The following is a 19056-nucleotide window of genomic DNA, read 5'->3' on the forward strand; positions in this document are numbered from 1 at the left end:
ATTGCACGAGATGGTGTCATGTACATTATCGTGACATCATGACACAGTCAAATTTTCTGACGTCGTTACCCTGGTGTGTATTCCAGTCACTATAACATTGTGTAGTGGGGGAAAAAGGACAAGAAATAATAAAAAATACAAGGTATCACGTCAGCGTTTGTACACACGCTGGTAACATCTGCTTTAATGTAAAGAGCCTCTCTCTCTCTCTCTCTCTCTCTCTCTCTCTCTCTGTGTGTGTGTAGTGTAACATTAAGGGTACATAAGATGGTGTTGTTCATAAAATAATAAACAATGTGTACGCGTGTTTCATTTGGATGCACTCGCGCTCAACGATCACAGGTATGGAGCGAGCCAGAGTAACGCGACGTCATGACGCATCCATCTCCCGAGCACCTAAACTGAAACTGGCCTGTAGATACATATTGGTAGTTGTACTTGTTTATCTTTATCGGGCGACCACATTTCATCATCATCATCATCATCATCATCATCATCATCATCATCATCATCATCATCCTGGTTACGCCCACTGCAGGGCAAAGGCCTCTCCCATACTTCTCCAACAACCCCGGTCATGTACTAATTGTGGCCATGCCGTCCCTGCAAACTTCTTAATCTCATCCGCCCACCTAACTTTCTGCCGCCCTCTGCTACGCTTCCCTTTCCCTTGGAATCCATTCCGTAACTCTTAATGACCATCGGTTATCTTCCCTCCTCATTACGTGTCCTGCCCCTGCCCCCCATTTCTTTTTCTTGATTTCAACTAAGATATCATTAACTCGCGTTTGTTCCCTCACCCAATCTGCCCTTTTCTTATCCCTTAACGTTACACCTATCATTCTTCTTTCCATAGCTCATTGCGTCGTCCTCAATTTAAGTAGAACCCTTTTCGTAAGCCTCCAGGTTTCTGCCCCGTACGTGAGTACTGGTAAGATACAGCTGTTATAAACTTTTCTCTTGAAGGATAATGGCAATCTGCTGTTCATGATCTGAGAATGCCTGCCAAACGCACCCCCAGCCTATTCTTATTCTTCTGATTATTTCACTCTCATGATCCGGATCCGCGGTCACTACATGCTCTAAGTAGATGTATTCCCTTACTCTTTCCAGTGCCTCGCTACCTATCGTAAGCTGCTGTTCTCCAACCAAGACTGTTAAACATTACTTTAGTTTTCTGCAGATTAATTTTTAAACCCACTCTTCTGCTTTGCCTCTCTAGGTCAGTGAGCATGCATTGCAATTGGTCCCCTGAGTTACTAAACAAGGCAATATCATCAGCGAATCGCAAGTTACTAAGGCATTCTCCATTAACTCTTATCCCCAATTCTTCCCAATCCAGGTCTCTGAATACCTCCTGTAAACACGCTGTGAATAGCATTGGAGAGATCGTATCTCCCTGCCTGATGCCTTTCTTTGTTGGGAGTTTGTTGCTTTCTTTATGGAGGACTACGGTGGCTGTGGAGCCGCTATAGATATCTTTCAGTATTTTTACATACGGCTCGTCTACTCCCTGATTCCGTAACGCCTCCATAACTGCTCAGGTTTCGACTGAATCAAACGCTTTCTCGTAATCAATGAAAGCCATATGTAAAGGTTGGTTATATTCCGCACATTTCTCAATCACCTGATTGATAGTGTGAATATGGTCTATTGTTGAGTAGCCTTTACGGAATCCTGCCTGGTCCTTTGGTGGACGGAAGTCTAAGGTGTTCCTGATTCTGACCTTAGTAACTACTTTGTAGACAACGGACAGTAAGCTGATCGGTCTATAATTTGATGGGTGTATATGATCGGTCTATAAGCTGCTGTGGACCGAGGGCCGGGGTTTGATTGTTGTGTTCATATAGTAGGTTGTGGCCAAGGTGGCCAATCCTGCTCTGGTGAGGGTGTGAGTTACCGGTTGTGGTCACCGGGAACAAACACTCCAGGCCTGTTTATGCAATTTTATCAACGCGCAGATTTTTTTTTAATCCGGTGGGAAATTGCGCGGCACCGGGATTCGAACCACGGACCTCTTGCACGCGAGGCGGGTGTTCTACCTCTACGCCACCGCCTAACAAATGCTATCGCACAGCGCAGGACGCGCCTGCATGTATCGGAAGTTTCTGGAATGTTATCGATGGTTCCATCCGCTGTCTGTCACCAAACCTTGCGTAATCTGATTGCATGTATGCGCGATGCGAATAGTGTAGAACTTTGTGGAAGACCCGCGGGTCCCAGCGATTGCTCCGGAACGTGTTCGACGACTGATGTATAAAAGGCGACGCGCTTGACCCGCTGATCCGATTTTCGGCGATCGCCGAGCGCGTTCGCCGCTATCGTTGTAATTTGCGTGTAGCCTGCTTTTGAGGGCACAAGTTCGTCCAATAAAACGCTAGTTTCGTTAATCACAGTTTTGCTGCCTTCTTCACCGTCGCCACTACGTGACAATATTATCGTAAAATTATTTTGGCCCCGCTGGCGTTTGTTTGTTTGTTTGTTTGTTTGTTTGTTTGTTTGTTTGTTTGTTTGTTTGTTTGTTTGTTTGTTTGTTTGTTTGTTTGTAACATGCTGCAGGCCCCAGTAAGGCCGAAGCAGGAAGGGCACGAAGTAAACACAAAAACATTAAATATAAACATTCATTATTGCAAAACCTAAGGGACAATAATTTTTAACTGTGAGACAATTAGATAAGGAAGATAAGACGCAGCCAAGAAAATGAAAATCCCAATGAAGAATTAACTCAAAGAAGAATCCCAAAGAAGTTTACCCTGTGAATGTTCCTTCGTAACTGCAATGTTTGAATGCTGTGTACCTTCTGAGTATATTTAGGGAGCAGCTCTTAGGCGCCCGTTCCTGGATTGAGCGTCGGCGTCCCTCGGCGTAACCGCGCGAACACGCCCGTGCCACTGCTCGTCCGCGTTCATCGTCTTCTTCCACAACTGGCTCCGATGGCGCTCATCATGCCGGCGTTCCCATATCGCCCCTCCCTCTGCGAAAGCGCTGGATCGGTGCGGTGATTTCGGTCTCAAATTCTTTGCTTCAATATAACTCGAAACGAAAGCACGTATAAAGCCGAGCTGAAATTTCTCCATTAGGGAGTATCGTAATCGTCGGTCGTCTTTTGTCATTTTTAGAGGGTTCTAACCTTCATTTAATGCAACGAAATGACAAGTCGAAAGTATGTCAATACAGACATCTTTAAAATGGCTTTAAACCTCCTTTATTTTTACACTTCCGGCAGCGCCTTCTTCCTGCTGAAGAAGCTATTCTACAGCGTCATTTTTCGCACGTGGAGAGGGGCATAATCTCCGTTCTTTCCTTTCCCATGTAACGATAACATAACGTTTGAGAACGAGGGAGTGCTAATTATAGAAACACTCTGTCCACCCAGTGCGCCTGTATCAAACAAATCCCCTTGTTCAACGCCAACTGTCTCTCTTGTCGGCATGCTGGGTTAGTGTGCGTTCTGCGCATCGTCGACGTATCGACGCTTTATCGAAGTGATCAGTAGGAGCTATAGCTCTACAACCACCATTATCATCATCATCAGCCTATTTTTGTTAGCTGCCGTATCCAGGCCTATCCTAGCGGTCTACAGCTGCCCTGCCCTTATGTTGTCCCAGCTGACACCATTGTATGCCCACAAATTTCCTACTTTCATCACACCACCTAACTTTCTTGCCGTCCTCGACCACGCTTGCCTTCCCTTGGCACCCATTCTGTAACACTAATAAAACACCAGTTATCTGTCGTATGCATCACATGGCCTGCTCAGCTCGATTGTTTCCTCTTGTGTCGACTGTTAATAGAATATTGGCTACACCCACATGCTCAGTCACCTGTTTCTAATCTTCCCTTCCTGTCTCCTAACGCTATGCCTATCCTTTTTTCGTTTCATCGCACGTTATGCGGCTCTCAACTTCTCAAAGTTATTCGTTAAACTCTAAGTTTTCGCTACACATGTTAGTGCAGGTAGAATATAATGATTGTGCACCTTTGTAATAAAAAATAGCAGTAAGAGACCGGTCGTGACTTGCCAATGCCTACCTTATGCGCTGCAACACGCTTTTATTCTTATGTAGACTTCCTGCCTATGATCCGGGTCCCACCCTAACTAATCGGCCTATGTAAACGTGCTGTTGAACAGATTCTCGTTTTCTTGCTAGGCTATTGAGCATTACCTTAGTCTCGATGTTAATCTTCAAATCTGCTCTTACGCTAAAGTCCTCTTTTTTTTTTTGCAAGTCATCTCAAGCAGTACCTGTCTCATCGTGAGACAGGTACTGCTGGAATAAGAGACAAGCAGGATAAGAGACAAGCAGGACAAGAGGCGAGAATTGAGAAAGTCTGTAACAGAAAATTGAAAAGTCAGCTGCAGAGAAGGAAAAAACGTCGTAATCAAAAGCAGTCGAGTCTGGAGGAAGAAGTCAAGTGAACAGAATGTGACCAGAGCGTACATTGAGCGTGGAGCCTTGAACTTCAGAGAAGATGGTAATAGAAAGTTGAAGAAGTCGGCTACACATTTTTTTTTTAATTTCCTATTCGTTTTCGAACTACCCCGTCCTTGGGAAATCCCCCAGAGTGGATATGTGCCAATAAATATGTGTCACTACATATACGTCTGCACAGGAGAGATGATTTTGGCAATACAGTGTGTCGCCGCATTGCCTCAAATCTAATCCCATCAACGGTCGACATCATCGTGAGACCGGTACTGCTGGAATTTCAATCATGAAATTAATAGCATCGGAGAGATTCTGTCCCCTTTTCTCGATCGACATTTTTCCACTTTTTCTTGTGAGGGAATAGTGTATCCAGATAATCGTTAGAGAGATTTGATAATGTATCACGTATGTTTCTCGTGCTCTTTCACTACGCAGTGTCTCCATGACTACTACAGTATCGCAAATGAATCGGACGCCTTTTCGTAACTTCTGTGAAAGGTTGCTCATACTCCTAAGATTTCTCAATTACCTGATTACTGACGAGGATGGGACTTACTGTTGAATATCCCTTCATAGAGCCAGTCTAATAATTGGCATGATTGAAGTCAGAAGTCATGCGTCGACCACCCTGATTTTGTTGGCCTTAACCTTGGTGAATGTTTTAAACGCTACCGAAAGCAAGCTTATGGACTTATAATACTTCAATACTTCAACGTCTCCCTTCATATAAATTAATATTATGTTGACATTATTCCAAGTATTTGGTACTCCAGCACCGAGTAGCATGTTAGAGCGCATAAGCTGAGGCCAATCTCCCTGCCCTTGTACAAATTAAATTCATCCTCCTCTGGTACACTTGAAGTCGTGACGTATTTCGAATAAAGGGTCGCAGGACTTTTTAGCATATCCAGTCGATCTTTTTTCAAATTGAGTGTTATTCACCTGGTCCTGCCACTCTTTCCGTGTAATATCCTGCAAAGCCCTTCCAAACCAATCTCGAATTACGCATAGAACTTCTGCATCATGTTCGTCACTATACTCGGACATGATTACATGGCTTCCTTGGCTATAGGATTCCTTTACGCCTTTATTATATTGTATAAATGTGTTAGTGGAATTTGCCTTCTGATTTTTTTAGTACACACATGTTTCCTTTATTTTTCAAATTTCCTTCTAAATGCTTTCATGCTGCTCCCCTTTACTGCTTCCTCGCTCTTTCCACTGTTATAATTTGGAGTGTCTCTTATTTTCTTGTGTTTATTAGCATTCACAATAAAACCCACTCAAGCTGATCTCTGTAGTTAACCATTTTGATCCTTTAGCGTTTCTGTATTAGGTCCGGGGCACTGGCGGATCCAGAAAAAGGGGTCGTTAGGGAGAGCTTGACTGTTTTTCGTGCAGGTGCCTAACATTCAACTTCGTTTGTGGGCTCTGTAATTATTCTAGTGAAGGTCTCATGCAATTTTATGCTGCCCTCATCCTCCGGTTCCAGAGTGCGAGTACTGTAGCCTGAAGTAATCGGCTTTTCCGCTGACTGCTTCTAAGTTGTCCTGTTTCTTCTCAGTGACTAATTTTGCACTTTCTCCCTTCAAATTGAGAGAAATGCTTGACCTCACTAGCCTATAATCATTGCCCTTTACCCTACCTAACACTTCTCCATCGCACACAATGCTTGAGCCGGCAAGAAGTACTAATTTCCTGTTTCGCCGTCTGGGCTCGACACAGTCATTGACACAGTCAATTTTTTACCAGGGCATGGATCTTTCTTTAGGGTGTGTTTGCTGAGTCAGTTCTGTCATTGCATGGCGTATGAAAATCACTTATCTCGTGAGGGGACAGTGAGCCTGTTCGCTGTGCTGTGGTAATTTTTGAGCCGGTAGTCGAAAAAGGTCAGCTTCTTTTCATTGCGCTTCCGGAAAAAGGTATTCACTGTTCGCAATCGATTAATTATTCCGCAAATTTTACCAAAATATCTTTTCTGCTCTTCCTTGAGTTGATGCTATAGTTGACAAGTGCCTGTTTACCAGGCTGTTTTTTTTTTTCTCCTTTCCGCATTGAAGTCAACTGTGACTACTGCACAACAATGCCATAAAGATTATTGAAATCCCAAAGAGCAAAATATCGCGCCACCGTCTACACAAATTTAGTAAAAAGCCCCTCACCAGGTCTGGTCACTGCAAAACCGTGCGGGCAATGTATCACAACGATGCAGCCATGCACGCAGCCCACCATCCAAGAAAAGAAAATTTCACCTGTCCTAAATTTTCTAAACGCGCTTTCTTTTCTTCTTTGTCCTTGCACGTTGAATCTAATTGTTAGACCAGCATTGCCTTCGTCTACTTCGTGCTCCTTTGTTTCCAGTCCGATGGCCATGCTAGTGAAAGAGGAGCACAACCATTGTGCTGCTGCACAGCGTTAAGTAAACGTTTTCTATCGAAAGTGTCTTAAATAAAAGAATACAAAAAGGAATATTATATACCGGCCCAGACGCCGATGACGAAAGGGGACTTTGCTTACTGTTACAATGCAGAAAACGCGGCCGCGACAAGCCCTCACTAGCGAGCGCTTCCAACTATACGATCGTTTGCGAGAAGCAGTCTATCTGTCACAGAAATGCATCGTCGCGTTCTGCTCTGCAAATCGCCAATGCTTCAACCAAAATAATTCCAGCGTGCCTCCGCCGCACGTGAGAACGCCTTCCTGCAACATGACCATTGCACGTGGCGAACCCAGAGCCGTAAAAAAATCCCTTTCTTGGGCCAGTCGCAGCGCCAGTAGCAGTGCCTCTCGTGGCAGGTGCAGCAAGCGCAGCACGCTCAGCCCGCACAGCCCCTTGAACGGCACTGGCTCGTGCGGCCTCCGTTCGGAATTCGGGAACCGCCCCTAGCAGCGAGCGTGAGCAGCTACGATGCCCGAGGAGTCGAACAAGGCGGCCGGCGACACTCTGGAGACGAGCGCGCTCGACAAGACCGAGATGAGCGAGACATCGTCGGCCAAGCAGCAGCAGCAATCGCACTCGAGCCCGTCGTCGCTGAAGCGGCACCTGCGAAAGACTTACGGTCGCCGCCCCATGGAGCTGGTGAACCGCTATTTCCGCTCCATGTTCGACCTTGCCTCGTACGCCAACAACGCAGCGTTCCTGATGCGTTGCCGCGCCATGCGAGTCGTGCCGCGGGCCTACCGCGTCGAGTGCCGCGACATCAAGAACACCCGGCACGTGGTGCGCATCTTGGACGAGTGCAGCTACCGGCTCATGCTGGCCGACCTGGACTACAACCGCCTGCGAAAGGTACAGGTGTCGCGTCTCTTGGAACGTCTCCACGAGAAGCTCGAGAAGATCATGTCCCCGGATGACCTGAGGAACGTGGTGCTTCTGGCCAAGGGAAAGTACGAGAATGTTTTCGAGGCCACCAGAGAGAAGCAGCGGGCCATGTTCGCTGACCTGCTCAAAGAGTACGACATCGAGCCGAAGAAGACGGAGGAAAACGAAGAATGACGCGGCAGGAGCTCGTCCTGCGAGAGCGGTCGAGCCGGTCCGAGCCTTCGACTCCCCTCCCAAGTCTGCCTTTCTTTCTTTTTTTTTTTCTTTTTCTCATCTTCGTCGGTGTCGCGAGACAAGTGCGCCAAGACCAAGCTGACCGACCAGGGCTATGGATCGGCGTGCGCCTGAGGCTCCATCGCAGCTTCAAAGAAGTGAAACTGCAAGCCCAGGTGACTTCCATGGACTGGGAAAAGTCAAGCAAGCCCGGGGGCTTTTCATTTCTTTGTTACCTTGGCGTTGTGGGTTAACGTGAACGCGAGCACGTGCTTTACTGTCGGCCGTGGAAAGCCATCTGCCCTTTCTGGGTGCGTTCCCGGTGCTGAATAAAAGCTTGTTGATTTAATCGTCTCTTTGTCATTCTGCCATGCGGCACCCCTGTCAAGAATGTAATTGTAGATCAAGCGCAGTTTCATGGTACGATGCTTCGTTGCATCGTCTATGATGACTGCGACCAAGTGAAAGTGTCAGGGGGTAAGATATCCACTTGCAGCAAGCTAAAATGTGAAAGCTGGAACAACTCATCTGTGCAAGCTGCAAATTTCACATACGAAAATCTAAGACTGCAAATAAAGTGCAGTAGATAAAGCAGCCGATGCACCTGTTAGAACCAAAACCGAAACCAATTTTTGTATTTTTGCTCGGGAGTAGTTTCTTCTGTGACCGTCGTGGCGCCGCGTTCTACAAAACGTTCTGTCCGCCGGTTGTATCGACGTTCCTATCGTGCTGTTTTCCACGAATATCGTTTCTTTAAAGGAGAGATGCCAGTAAAACTAGTTACCGATGATGCTCGTTTTCAAGCGGAACTATCGAATTCTGGAGCTAGTCTTGTCATAGTGGATTTTACGGCGAGTTGGTAAGCAACTAATTGTATCGCTGCATGGACGCCACACCACTGTGTCCAAAGGTGCTGACATCATTGGCGCGCCGTCGCGCTACAAAATTAATATCAGTGTGTGCGAAAGTCACTTGTTCTACATTGTATAATAAGCTTTCATGTCATTAACGCGTCTTGGCGCAGTCAATTTTTTACCAGGGCATGGATCTTTCTTTAGGGTGTGTTTGCTGAGTCAGTTCTGTCATTGCATGGCGTATGAAAATCACTTATCTCGTGAGCGGACAGTGAGCCTGTTCGCTGTGCTGTGGTAATTTTTGAGCCGGTAGTCGAACTATGCTTCCCACTTTGTGAATACTTTTGTGGAACCATCGTACGCTTAGCCGATTTTGTGCTTGTGGCATCGGCGGCAGTTGCGACGACAAGTCGTCGTGGTGGTCGAATTTCGAACTGACACACCTTCTGACTACCAAATTAAACGAGCAGACTATTAAGGGAACGTCGTCACATCGATCTTGCAGTATTTAGTTGCACTGTCTCAACGCTGCATTGCAGGTGTGGACCCTGTCAGAGGATGGCGCCTGTGTTCGAGTCCTTAAGCAACAAGTACACGCAGGCAGTGTTCCTGAAAGTGGACATTGACCAATGTCAAGAAATCGCTGCTGCTCAGGGCGTGAGCGCTGTACCGACGTTCGTTTTCTTCCGGGCCAAGGCGAAACTAACCACTCTGCGAGGCGCCGACCCGAACACCCTTGAAGCCAAGATCCAGGAGCTGCTGAGTTCGGAGCCTCCGGAAGGAGCTCCCACCGAGAAAGTCCAAGGCCATGCAAGTACCAAGATCACATTCTAATACCGGTGTCGCACGGCCGCTTTCGATCGGGATCGAGCCCGATCCGGGCGGAAATTCTCGGCGGTGGCTGTCTCCCTCCTGCAGCTTGCGTAAAGAAGCCAATCGCGAACGGGCTTGATTGTGATAAAAGGTGCGCCGTGTGACACCCCAATTATGTGTGTGTGCTCTCACGATAGCCACAAGCTGTGTACACGATACGCGCGTAATAAATAGTATTATGTGGACCAGAGGTAGTGTGAAAAATCGAAACGAATTTCTTGGAAATTTAGACTGACAACTTGAATTTGACGAATGCACGGCGATGTTTGCCATTGCACACAATCTCCTGTTTAGGTTACAAGCAAAGGTATCGAGGAAATTTGGTGTCTTTGCAGAACCCTGGTCCACATACTTTTGATCACGAGTGTATGTATTGATGTGTAAAAACAAAGAGTGGTAGACATCCTTCATTTACTGGCAGAAATGTGCTATTGTATCATGGAGATTTTTTCACTGAATAGAAATGCAGCTTAAATGTTAGGCACCACTCTTCGTTAGCTGACTGCAGTGGAAAGTAAGCAACTGGCCATAGATGTTCTCCACATATTGTTTCTCTATGGTCACTTAACTATTTCACTTTATAGGAGACAGTAAGCGGTGTTCTCCGACATCAATATTGAAAGGTTTGTGGTTAGTGAACTGTGCAAGTGTCAAAAAAAGACAAAGAAATTTAATTGGTTTGTGTTTATTGTCATTTAGTGATGCCGTGTATGAAGTAATTATAATGAAAACATGTGTACTTTAATTTTCCAAACTGCCTTTGAAAGCGCATTCACTGCAAGAGTAATTGGTGAATTCATGTAATGCGGTCTGAAAAACTGTTGACACTCTCTTTTTTCAGGTTGACATGTCCACATTCTTCGATCGCAGTGCTCAAGAATGCTTAAATGAGTCTGATGACCATCCACTTTCTGGCTGCCTGTCATCAGGAGATGGATACCTGGAATCCGATTGTGATGAGCAGGTGGGAGGAATATTGACGGCTCATGTAAACACACCTAATCTCCATTACTGACAGTACACATTAGAGGGCGAGCAGCACAACCAAACAGCCTAGCCTAGAAGCCCTGTCTTCTCCTGTCTTACCCCTTAAGGCTGGGCAAGCTTTTGTGATTAATCTTACATGGTGGAAAATCCAGCACGAAGCGCTGCTGTGTATTCATCACAGCACACTCCATGCATTCAAGAGCAGGCAAATGCCGCAGACCACGCCTGACACAGCCCACAAGGAGACATGTCCAGACGAGCTTGACTGGGGCAACTGACGGAAGCCAACGTCTGTGCTACATTGTCATTGGTCGCCACTCTATGCCACATGTGACTGTTTATGTCACACATCCAATTTGATGGACATGCCTGTCTCATCATCAAATTGCTGACAACATTCATAGAGTTCCTGATACAGTTAGCATGTCTAGTGCAAGAGCAATAGCACGGTCATAGTTGGCATTCTGGCAAAATGATCTCTGGCAAAAACTGAAGAAAGAAGAAAAAACATGCATGTCAGCAAGAACAACTTGGCAATAGGGCTGGAGGGTGGTCCTAGTGTTTTCTATTAGTTCAGCTTTCTTTATCAGCTTAAATGAAGATGGTGATGAAATTGACCTATATCTGTGTAACAGCAGGGGGGAAACAATTGCACCAAATTTAAGTCTAGAGCAGAGCCTTTGTACCATCCCGCTCCAAAATGGCATTTTAATGGAAAATTGGGCCACGCCTATGACAAAGAAGCATATACTAATAGCTACTTTGCTAGTAAAACCAAAATGTAAAGCATTCTGTCATCACCTTGCAGGTGATCCAAGTGCCCATAACCACAAACATAGCTGATGCCTTTGGTTCATTGTTCATTGTTTATGGTCTTCTGTTGCGTTTCCCTCTGGTGGAGGTTCCAATGTTCTTCCACTGTGTGGTCTTGTTTGTGCCTTTTGTGGTGCATTTTTGTGTTGCTCGTACTACTGTGGTGCAGAACTCACCCAAAGAGGCTGTCAGTTCAAAAGGCAGCTTTGGATAATGTTCGGTTGCTCACTGTTTGGCACAGTTGTTAATGATGCCGCTTTGGAGAAACTATCTTGTAATGCGCATACTCAACCTCCTGGCTAGGATGAGGAGGAGAAAAAGGACAGGGAGGTTAGAAACCTCTTGCCAAAACTTTTGCTATTAGTGGGGACCTTTTATTTTTTTGCAAACCTGCACGATTGAAAGAGCAGATCCCGTGGTTGAAATTTAAACAGCTTTCACATGACTTAATGCATAGTTATGCAGAAGAGACCATTGCAGATTAGAAGTAAAGAAACATCTGGAACATCTTTACTGTAACTTTGGCTTAATCTTGCATGTATCTTTGGCACGGTCTTCCTTACACATCCTTTTCTTTTGCAATATTGTTTTGTTTTGTTTTGTTTTGTTTTTTGTTGTTGTTTTGTTTACTTGCTGTATGCATGGTGAACATGCAAACACATTTTGCAAGTTGAAATGGTATAAGCAGCTTTATACCGCAATATTCATACAGGTAAAGGCATTCTATTAAAAATTATTAAAACTAACCTGGTAATTTTTATTCCAAATGGTGCCTACATATAGAGCTGACTCTGCTATATTCCTTGATTATCTCAGTTAATATTGAAGCCATTGGTATATAGATATTCATTCAACACTGCACAAAAAGCGCCTTATTGGTACCAAATAAGCTCTTTGCCCGTGCCGAGATCAATGCCAAAAGGTGAAATGGCTGTTCCACCACTAAATAGCAAATAATCTTGCTTCTGAAATACTGGCACCCCTCTAGCTTACTGTGTGTATTTTCTCTTGCACTGTATTGTTTAGTAGAGAATCACTTGACCATATTTATGTACATTCATGTTGTGTGGCTCACAAGCCCATGCCCTCTGTAATGCTGAAAAGCCCTGAAGGTAAAATATATGAAACGAAAAGCTGTCCTCCAGCCACTAGGTAGTTTTTCTAACAAGAGAGATGCACAAATTGTGAATAAAAGAGATTTTCGAAGTGACTTGGAGTACTGCCACAAAATACATTTGGAACATTATCAACTGCACATGAAGTTTTAATTTTTGAGTTTAGCAACATAACTATACACATCACTCTGGGATAGGAAACTAAGCTGAACGCTGAAACACTGTAAACTTAGTCATTATACGTGCGTTTAGTGGCAGCAGAAAATGCACCAATCAAGTAACTACTGAAGCTTTGGAATATATCCGACTTATATTGGCGGTGCTTCCGAGAGAAATTTGCAATAGTACTCATTTCTTTCTTTTGCTAGCATACTCTGAATATGTTTGCACATATCATGAAATTGCATTAAAAAACAAAACAAATAACAAGGAACAATTCTTTGAGCAGCTTACTTCGCTGACAAGTCTACTTTCCACTTCAGCTATCGTGAAAGGTGGTGCATGATTTTTTAAAAATTTGATTTGCTTGCAGTTGCTCAAACCTGTGATTACCCTTTACTATTTTTTACTACCCTTTGACTCTGTCAAGCTTTGTTTATGCATTGTTTCAGTGGACATGCAGGAAATTTGCTTAATATACAAAACAAGACTATCGTCACAATGGACCCTGATAATCCGACAAAAAACACCTGCCTTATCCGAAGTCCATAGTATTCGAAACGCCTCACTTCCAAAAGCTTCATCGCGATGGGTAACAGCTTTATTGCAAAAAGTGAGTGACAAATGCCAAAGTAAAAAAACAAACAAGAAAGTTGCGGTTTTGCCAGAAAGGCACATTAAGCAAGATAAGTGTGGCAGCAGTAGTGAGCAAATCGACCTTGGTGGTGGCTCTCGCTTCAACATGAACTAAACGCCGAAAGCACAGTGCATACCAAGCTACAAGCACTGGGTGTACTTTGTCCACATCGCAAATCGCTTTAAAGATACGGCGCCCGCGCATGCGCACACTTTGTCTACATCGCAGATCACTTTCAAGATACAGCAGCCGCGCCATAAGCAGCAGCCGCTGGAATAGAAACGCTTTCTCTTGCCTTCCCCCCACACTCGTGCCTTTCGTGCAAGCATTTGAATGACTAAAGGCAAGGCGCAAAAGACCAGTACTGAAGAAGGACACAAACGACAGGAGGCGCCGGCCCTGTCGTTTGTGTCCTTCTTCAGTCCTGGTCTTTTGCGTCTTGCCTTTGCTCATTCAAGCATAAACCAACTAGACCAAGCAAGAGTTTTACTCGTGCAAAAGATTCCACGTTCCTGCCCCGCCTTCCGCCCTCGCATGCACAATATTGAGCCACGATTGTCGGCTGACTCTTGTAAGTCGGTTGTCAGCCTGTGCCAACGAGGCAAAAGTTTGTTTTGCCTGCCCGATTTTAAAAAAAATTTCTGCTAATTTCATCTGCTGTAGCCGATAGTCCATTGTAGCATGGTCAGTTAAAAGTGAAGTTAGTTGCATTAATAAAATAGGTAGAACAAACTAAGGCTGAAATATGGTCCTTTATATCTGAAAGTCTGTTGTGCATGGGTTCGTTGTAACAAGCGTTGATTGCATTATATTTGGGCATGGCAGTGCTAGGGTTAATTACTTTTACAAGAGAGTGCTAACAATCAGGTAACCCATTTGTGTCCAGTATTTGTCAAAATTGTGCGGGCTTTGTTGCCTTTGACCACCAAGCTGACTACAGGCTCTTTAATTCAGTTCCTGTGGTAGTTCCAACGCCCTGATGTACGGGAAGAACCATCCTGCTCCCCCTCCAAAGGTCTGGGATGTCAGGAGTGCCATGGGAAACTGCACTGCACACAAGACGACAAACACGGGGAGGGTGCGGCGGAGCCTGTGTACTACTGACAAAGGCTGTAGATTCCTGTTCTAGTTTATTTGGTCAGACATTAATACACTAAACAAGCAGACAGTAATGTAACTTGTTGTTGGGCTAGTTGACCCATATTTGCAGTGAAGTGGACATGAGGTAACGGGAGCAATCTATCAAGAATAAAGCCGCATCACATTTAATGGCACATTGTAAGTCCTGTGCCTGTGACTATTTGCTCCCTAGTATGTATCTGAATTCTGTGTGAGAGGGAAGACCCTTGCATGGGAGTTAATGGAAGCTTTTTATACCGGAAAGAACAAGAAGGCGTGTATCCGTGACACTTTTGTATTGTCAGCAATGAACAAATGCTTTTTTCTACAAAGAATGCTGTAATTTGGGTTGTTTCTTTATGCATTGCAAGATGACTACAGTATACCACGCCTCTTATGTACAGTGTGGTCTGCGCACCTTCCTTGTTTCTTTATGTGTACGCTGTAGGCTCCATATAAACTATCAGTTGCTAGCTGTGTCTAAGGTGTATGTGCTTGTTAAACCATCTAGTATGAGCAGACAGTGTTTACTGCATTGGTGTGTGACATGTTTATGTTAACAGCTATATTGAATACTTTGTCCTTTTTGTGTCATTGGCTTTTGCTGATTTCCCTCGGTCATTTCATTGCAGCTAATCATTTCTCTGGGATTCACACAGCCCGTGAAACTCCACTCCATCAAGTTTCAAGCACCTAGTAGTAAGCACTGAAACTTTCTTCATTGCCTTCATTTTTGTGTGTCTGAGAGCATTTATAAGCATATATAAGTGCTGTATCTGTCTGTTGGGCCTTTGCATTACGTTGCATACCTGCCACCCTGCGAAGGTTAAAACTCGTAAGAATCCGGGCACTCGCCAGCGTAGGGGGGTGTAGAACAGATTAATTTATATCTTGCCTTTTATGGGTTATGCACTTTACTAACAATGATTTAACTTTAAGTGTGGCGCAGAAGAAGCAGCAATGCAGCAATGCACAAGAATTAGTTGGAACAGCCACGACTGACTGGAAATGTATTGTTTTTAAATCACAGTAAATCCTTCAGCGACATTGCTGTTGTAGGTTTTGCCCTCTTCTGGGAACTTGTCTGTATCAACTTGCTCAAGGCAAGCACCCCTCTTGTACCCTTTCGCCATCGGAGGACTTCCAAGCGGAAGGTTCAGAGACCGTTGAGGCATAATCTATTTCATACAGCATTTTTCATAAAACTTGACGCAACGTCCATATAATCATAAAGCGAACCCAAATTCGTAAAACTTGAGAAAAATTTGGGAGAGTTGGCAAGTCTGACGTTGTCGTCACGCCACTTTCTCACCTGCAGCTTCACCCTACGATTACGTACTGCAGTGCAGCCCTCTTATAATGATACCACTTATAGCAATATATCGGTTATAGTAACAATGAGTCGACTTAAGAGTACAGTCGAACCCACTTATAACAGTATTCAAGTGCCACGAAAATTCCATTGTTATAACCAGTAATTGTAATCGTGTTGCATGAAAAAATTAAAATAGGGGAATGGCAGAGCTGATGTGAAAAAAACTATATTGGCGGGGAGGTGGGATTCCCTCCCCCACCACCTTCTTCCATCTGGCTGCTTATTGTGCTCACTCGTTTACTGCTTCCTGGGCGCTCCGCTCGCATATAACAAGCCGCGGCTGTTGGCGTTAAAGAATGGCACTGCTATAAGAACTGCAAAGAGTGGTCACGGGTGGCAAGCACTATGCAAGTACCACCGAGGCATCGCTTTGGTGGCCCAGAAAGACACCCTCTAAAAATTGTGAGACAGCTGCTGCGGCAGCCTGTCGGCTTGAGAAATCCAGAAGAAACGCTGAGGCGAGATCGCCACAAGCATCTCACCACAAGCGCCACAAGCATGGCTTGCACGAGAAAAACCCTATGTCGGTCAGGCTTGCATGCTTTATGCGAAGCTTGCTGACATCCTTCTCCACGGCATCCAGGTGTTCCACGAAGCACAGCGGAAGGCTCCTTACGAAAACAAAACCGCGGAGGGACTGAATCATCTGCAGGGCCTCCTATGAAGGCAACTTTGAGGCAGCCTGCCCTACCACGTCATCGCTACCGTTGTTGCCGTCTCTATCTGATGCAAGCACGTTCGCGACGACTGCCTCATCGGTTAGAAGCACTTAGCTTACAGATCTATAGTCATGTGCTTTCTTTTCACCGGCAATGTCGTGCATTGCCGATGATGCCTGGGCAGATCAGCCATCTTCCGTCTTGGCAGCGAGTCAAACGAGGCTGAGAAACCGTGTGGCCAAGAACGATTTCAACGCAACCAACAAAGACGAAAGCGAGCAGTTAAGCTGTTTGCAGAACTGCACTGAATGAGGAGCCAGTAAGCAACATGCAAGCAATCTGTGAGCAGCGCAGATGGTGCAGTCTATTCGTGTTTCGGATGGTGGGGCAGCAATGAGCTGTAGGCGCAGCGCATTAGTGTTTGGAGGACTGGAAGGGTGATGGGAGGGAGGCACATGGAGATGACTGGAAAATGAGCATGCAGCGGTTGTTTGAGCAACAGCCCATCACGCAGCAGCTTGAATTTCTTGTTTTCTTTTTCTTTTTCTTTTTTCTTTTTTTTTTTTTTGAGGATTGCGCATTTCATTGCTTTTTGACTCTGACACCCAGCAGCCAGACTTCATCATTATAACCGATGATGCGGCATCGGGGTATTGTAGTAAGTAAGCATAAAAAAGTTGAAGGTGCAGCAGCTTCTCATTGTTATAACTGATATATTGTTAAAACCGGTATCGTTATAAGTGGGTTCGACTGGATCAACTTATGCATTAGGGCTATGAAAAAAAAAATCAACATATATAACAATAATTTATTCACCACATATTAGATATAACAATCAAAATTTTGTCTTCTGAATGGTGTTGTCCATGCAGAACAATAGTGACATTTGCAATGCTAAATTCCCCTTAAACAAACAATACCAAAATGGGGCGAGAAGTTGCCTATGCGAATTCGTATCTGCTGCCATTACCACACAGCGGCACCAGCCGCTTCGCGTCCACAGTGCCCACGATCATGCTTCACTATGCTGTGGAACATATGCTCTACACTTGAGGAGAGACAGGAGGAAAAAAAGCAAAGAACGAAGTGGTGCCCACCCTTTCTTCAGCAAGTGCGGAAATGCGCTGCGGAAGCAGCCCTGAAGGCAGCGAGCAGGACAGTTAGTAGATGGTGCTGACAAAGTGTGAAGCTGTGTCGCTTGAGACAAAACTGCAAATTTTGCAAGACTCAAAGGAGTATGAACCCACACAAGAGTGCCACAATTATGATAGCTGCAACCAGCGGCCATACCAATCAGTGGGGACGGGGGGCTTTGTGCACCAGGGGGAAACCCCTCACGATAGCGAAGCCAACACAGTGAAAGCCGCTGCCGTTACCGAGCTGTGGGAGCGCATCACTACTGACGATGAAATAGGTGTTGCTTCGATGGAGGAGCTTCTGAGTGCGGATAGTGCTGCCCTGTTCTGCAAAGAGATATCCAATGGTGTGATTGTTGTCGCGACAGATGGCACTATTGTGCGATAGAGGCGACAACAGCAGCTGCAGTGATGATAAGACTGACAGTGGCCCACCTTTGACACCGACCCTGATCGAGTCGCTTATTTATTTCATGCAAGCTAAATTATTTCCGCCAGTTTTCGCACAGCAGCTGGACATGATGCACATCGCGGTTGTGAACCTGAAACTCCCACGAAAGCAAATGCATATTTCTGACTATTTCAGCGCAATTAACGCTTGACACGCAGTTTAGAGGTACATAAATAAACATTTTATTCTTCGCTGCCTACTTTCTGCGCCTAGTTTTAGCGGAAGCAGCAAATTTGGTTAGCTTTGAAGGTATGCGTAAGTTTGCTCTTTACGAACAAAGACCCTGGCAAGCTTCGAGTTTTCTCCACACGATTAAGGTGGGCAAGAGAGACATCGGTGAGCCATAGTAGCATGGCAGAGGAAAAGCCTGCAGATTGTCAGCAGTTTTACTGTGCTGCTAATCACGGTTCTCTAAGCCAATTTCGTCGTATTTTGCACGAAAAATGATGAATATCTGTGCTTGAGGGCCTGATGTGCACTTCTGTTATTTGAAAATGCAGAAAGTGGGTGTTTTCTACATTGAATCAACACTCTTTATTTTCTGACATAGTACAGTGATAGGGCGAAGGCACTGAAAGTGTCTGGAGCACAAGCGCACGGCTTCCACAGCACCCGCAAGGCAGTCTACGAGAAATATGCAAAATTCTGCACGTGTACTTCCCCACACACTCATTTGACCCACACATAATGGCAGAAATGGTCACCCTAGAAATGGAAATAAAACACAAACTGGGGCTGCTGTCCTTACCACCATCTTTGTTTTTTCTTTCTTTTTTTTACATCATTGCTGTTTGCAAGCTTGCCCCCAGCTCAGTGATGCCGTTAGCCGTAGGTTGGCCCTTTTGCATAGGACTACTCCAAAGTGTGGAAAAGCCTACATCCATTATTACGCACATTCATAGTTTTCTGCACC

At 45.1% G+C, this 19056-nt stretch overlaps 2 protein-coding genes across 2 annotated transcripts in view; both read left to right on the top strand.

Moving 5' to 3' along the window:
• Positions 1-6978: 6978 nt before the first annotated feature.
• Positions 6979-8314, top strand: LOC142583069 (uncharacterized). Its single transcript, XM_075693356.1, has one exon. The coding sequence runs from the start codon at positions 7339-7341 to the stop codon at positions 7924-7926; it is 588 nt and encodes a 195-aa protein (XP_075549471.1). The 5' UTR covers positions 6979-7338; the 3' UTR covers positions 7927-8314.
• A 332-nt stretch (positions 8315-8646) lies between these two features.
• Positions 8647-19056, top strand: part of Txl (Thioredoxin-like) — a 47934-nt gene continuing 37524 nt past the window's right edge. The window contains exons 1-4 of the mRNA XM_075693357.1: positions 8647-8824; positions 9359-9629; positions 10534-10656; positions 15155-15221. Of these exons, the coding sequence (XP_075549472.1) occupies positions 8730-8824; positions 9359-9629; positions 10534-10656; positions 15155-15221 (556 nt within the window). The 5' untranslated portion in view covers positions 8647-8729. The remainder of the gene's footprint in view (positions 8825-9358; positions 9630-10533; positions 10657-15154; positions 15222-19056) is intronic.

Source organism: Dermacentor variabilis, chromosome 5 (genome assembly GCF_050947875.1).
Source record: "Dermacentor variabilis isolate Ectoservices chromosome 5, ASM5094787v1, whole genome shotgun sequence".
Classification (NCBI taxonomy): Eukaryota; Metazoa; Arthropoda; class Arachnida; order Ixodida; family Ixodidae; genus Dermacentor; species Dermacentor variabilis.

What these genes read in the sequence shown, in the direction of transcription:
- LOC142583069 (XM_075693356.1), top strand. Translation starts at nt 7,339, where the DNA reads ATGCCCGAGGAGTCGAACAAGGCGGCCGGCGACACTCTGGAGACGAGC.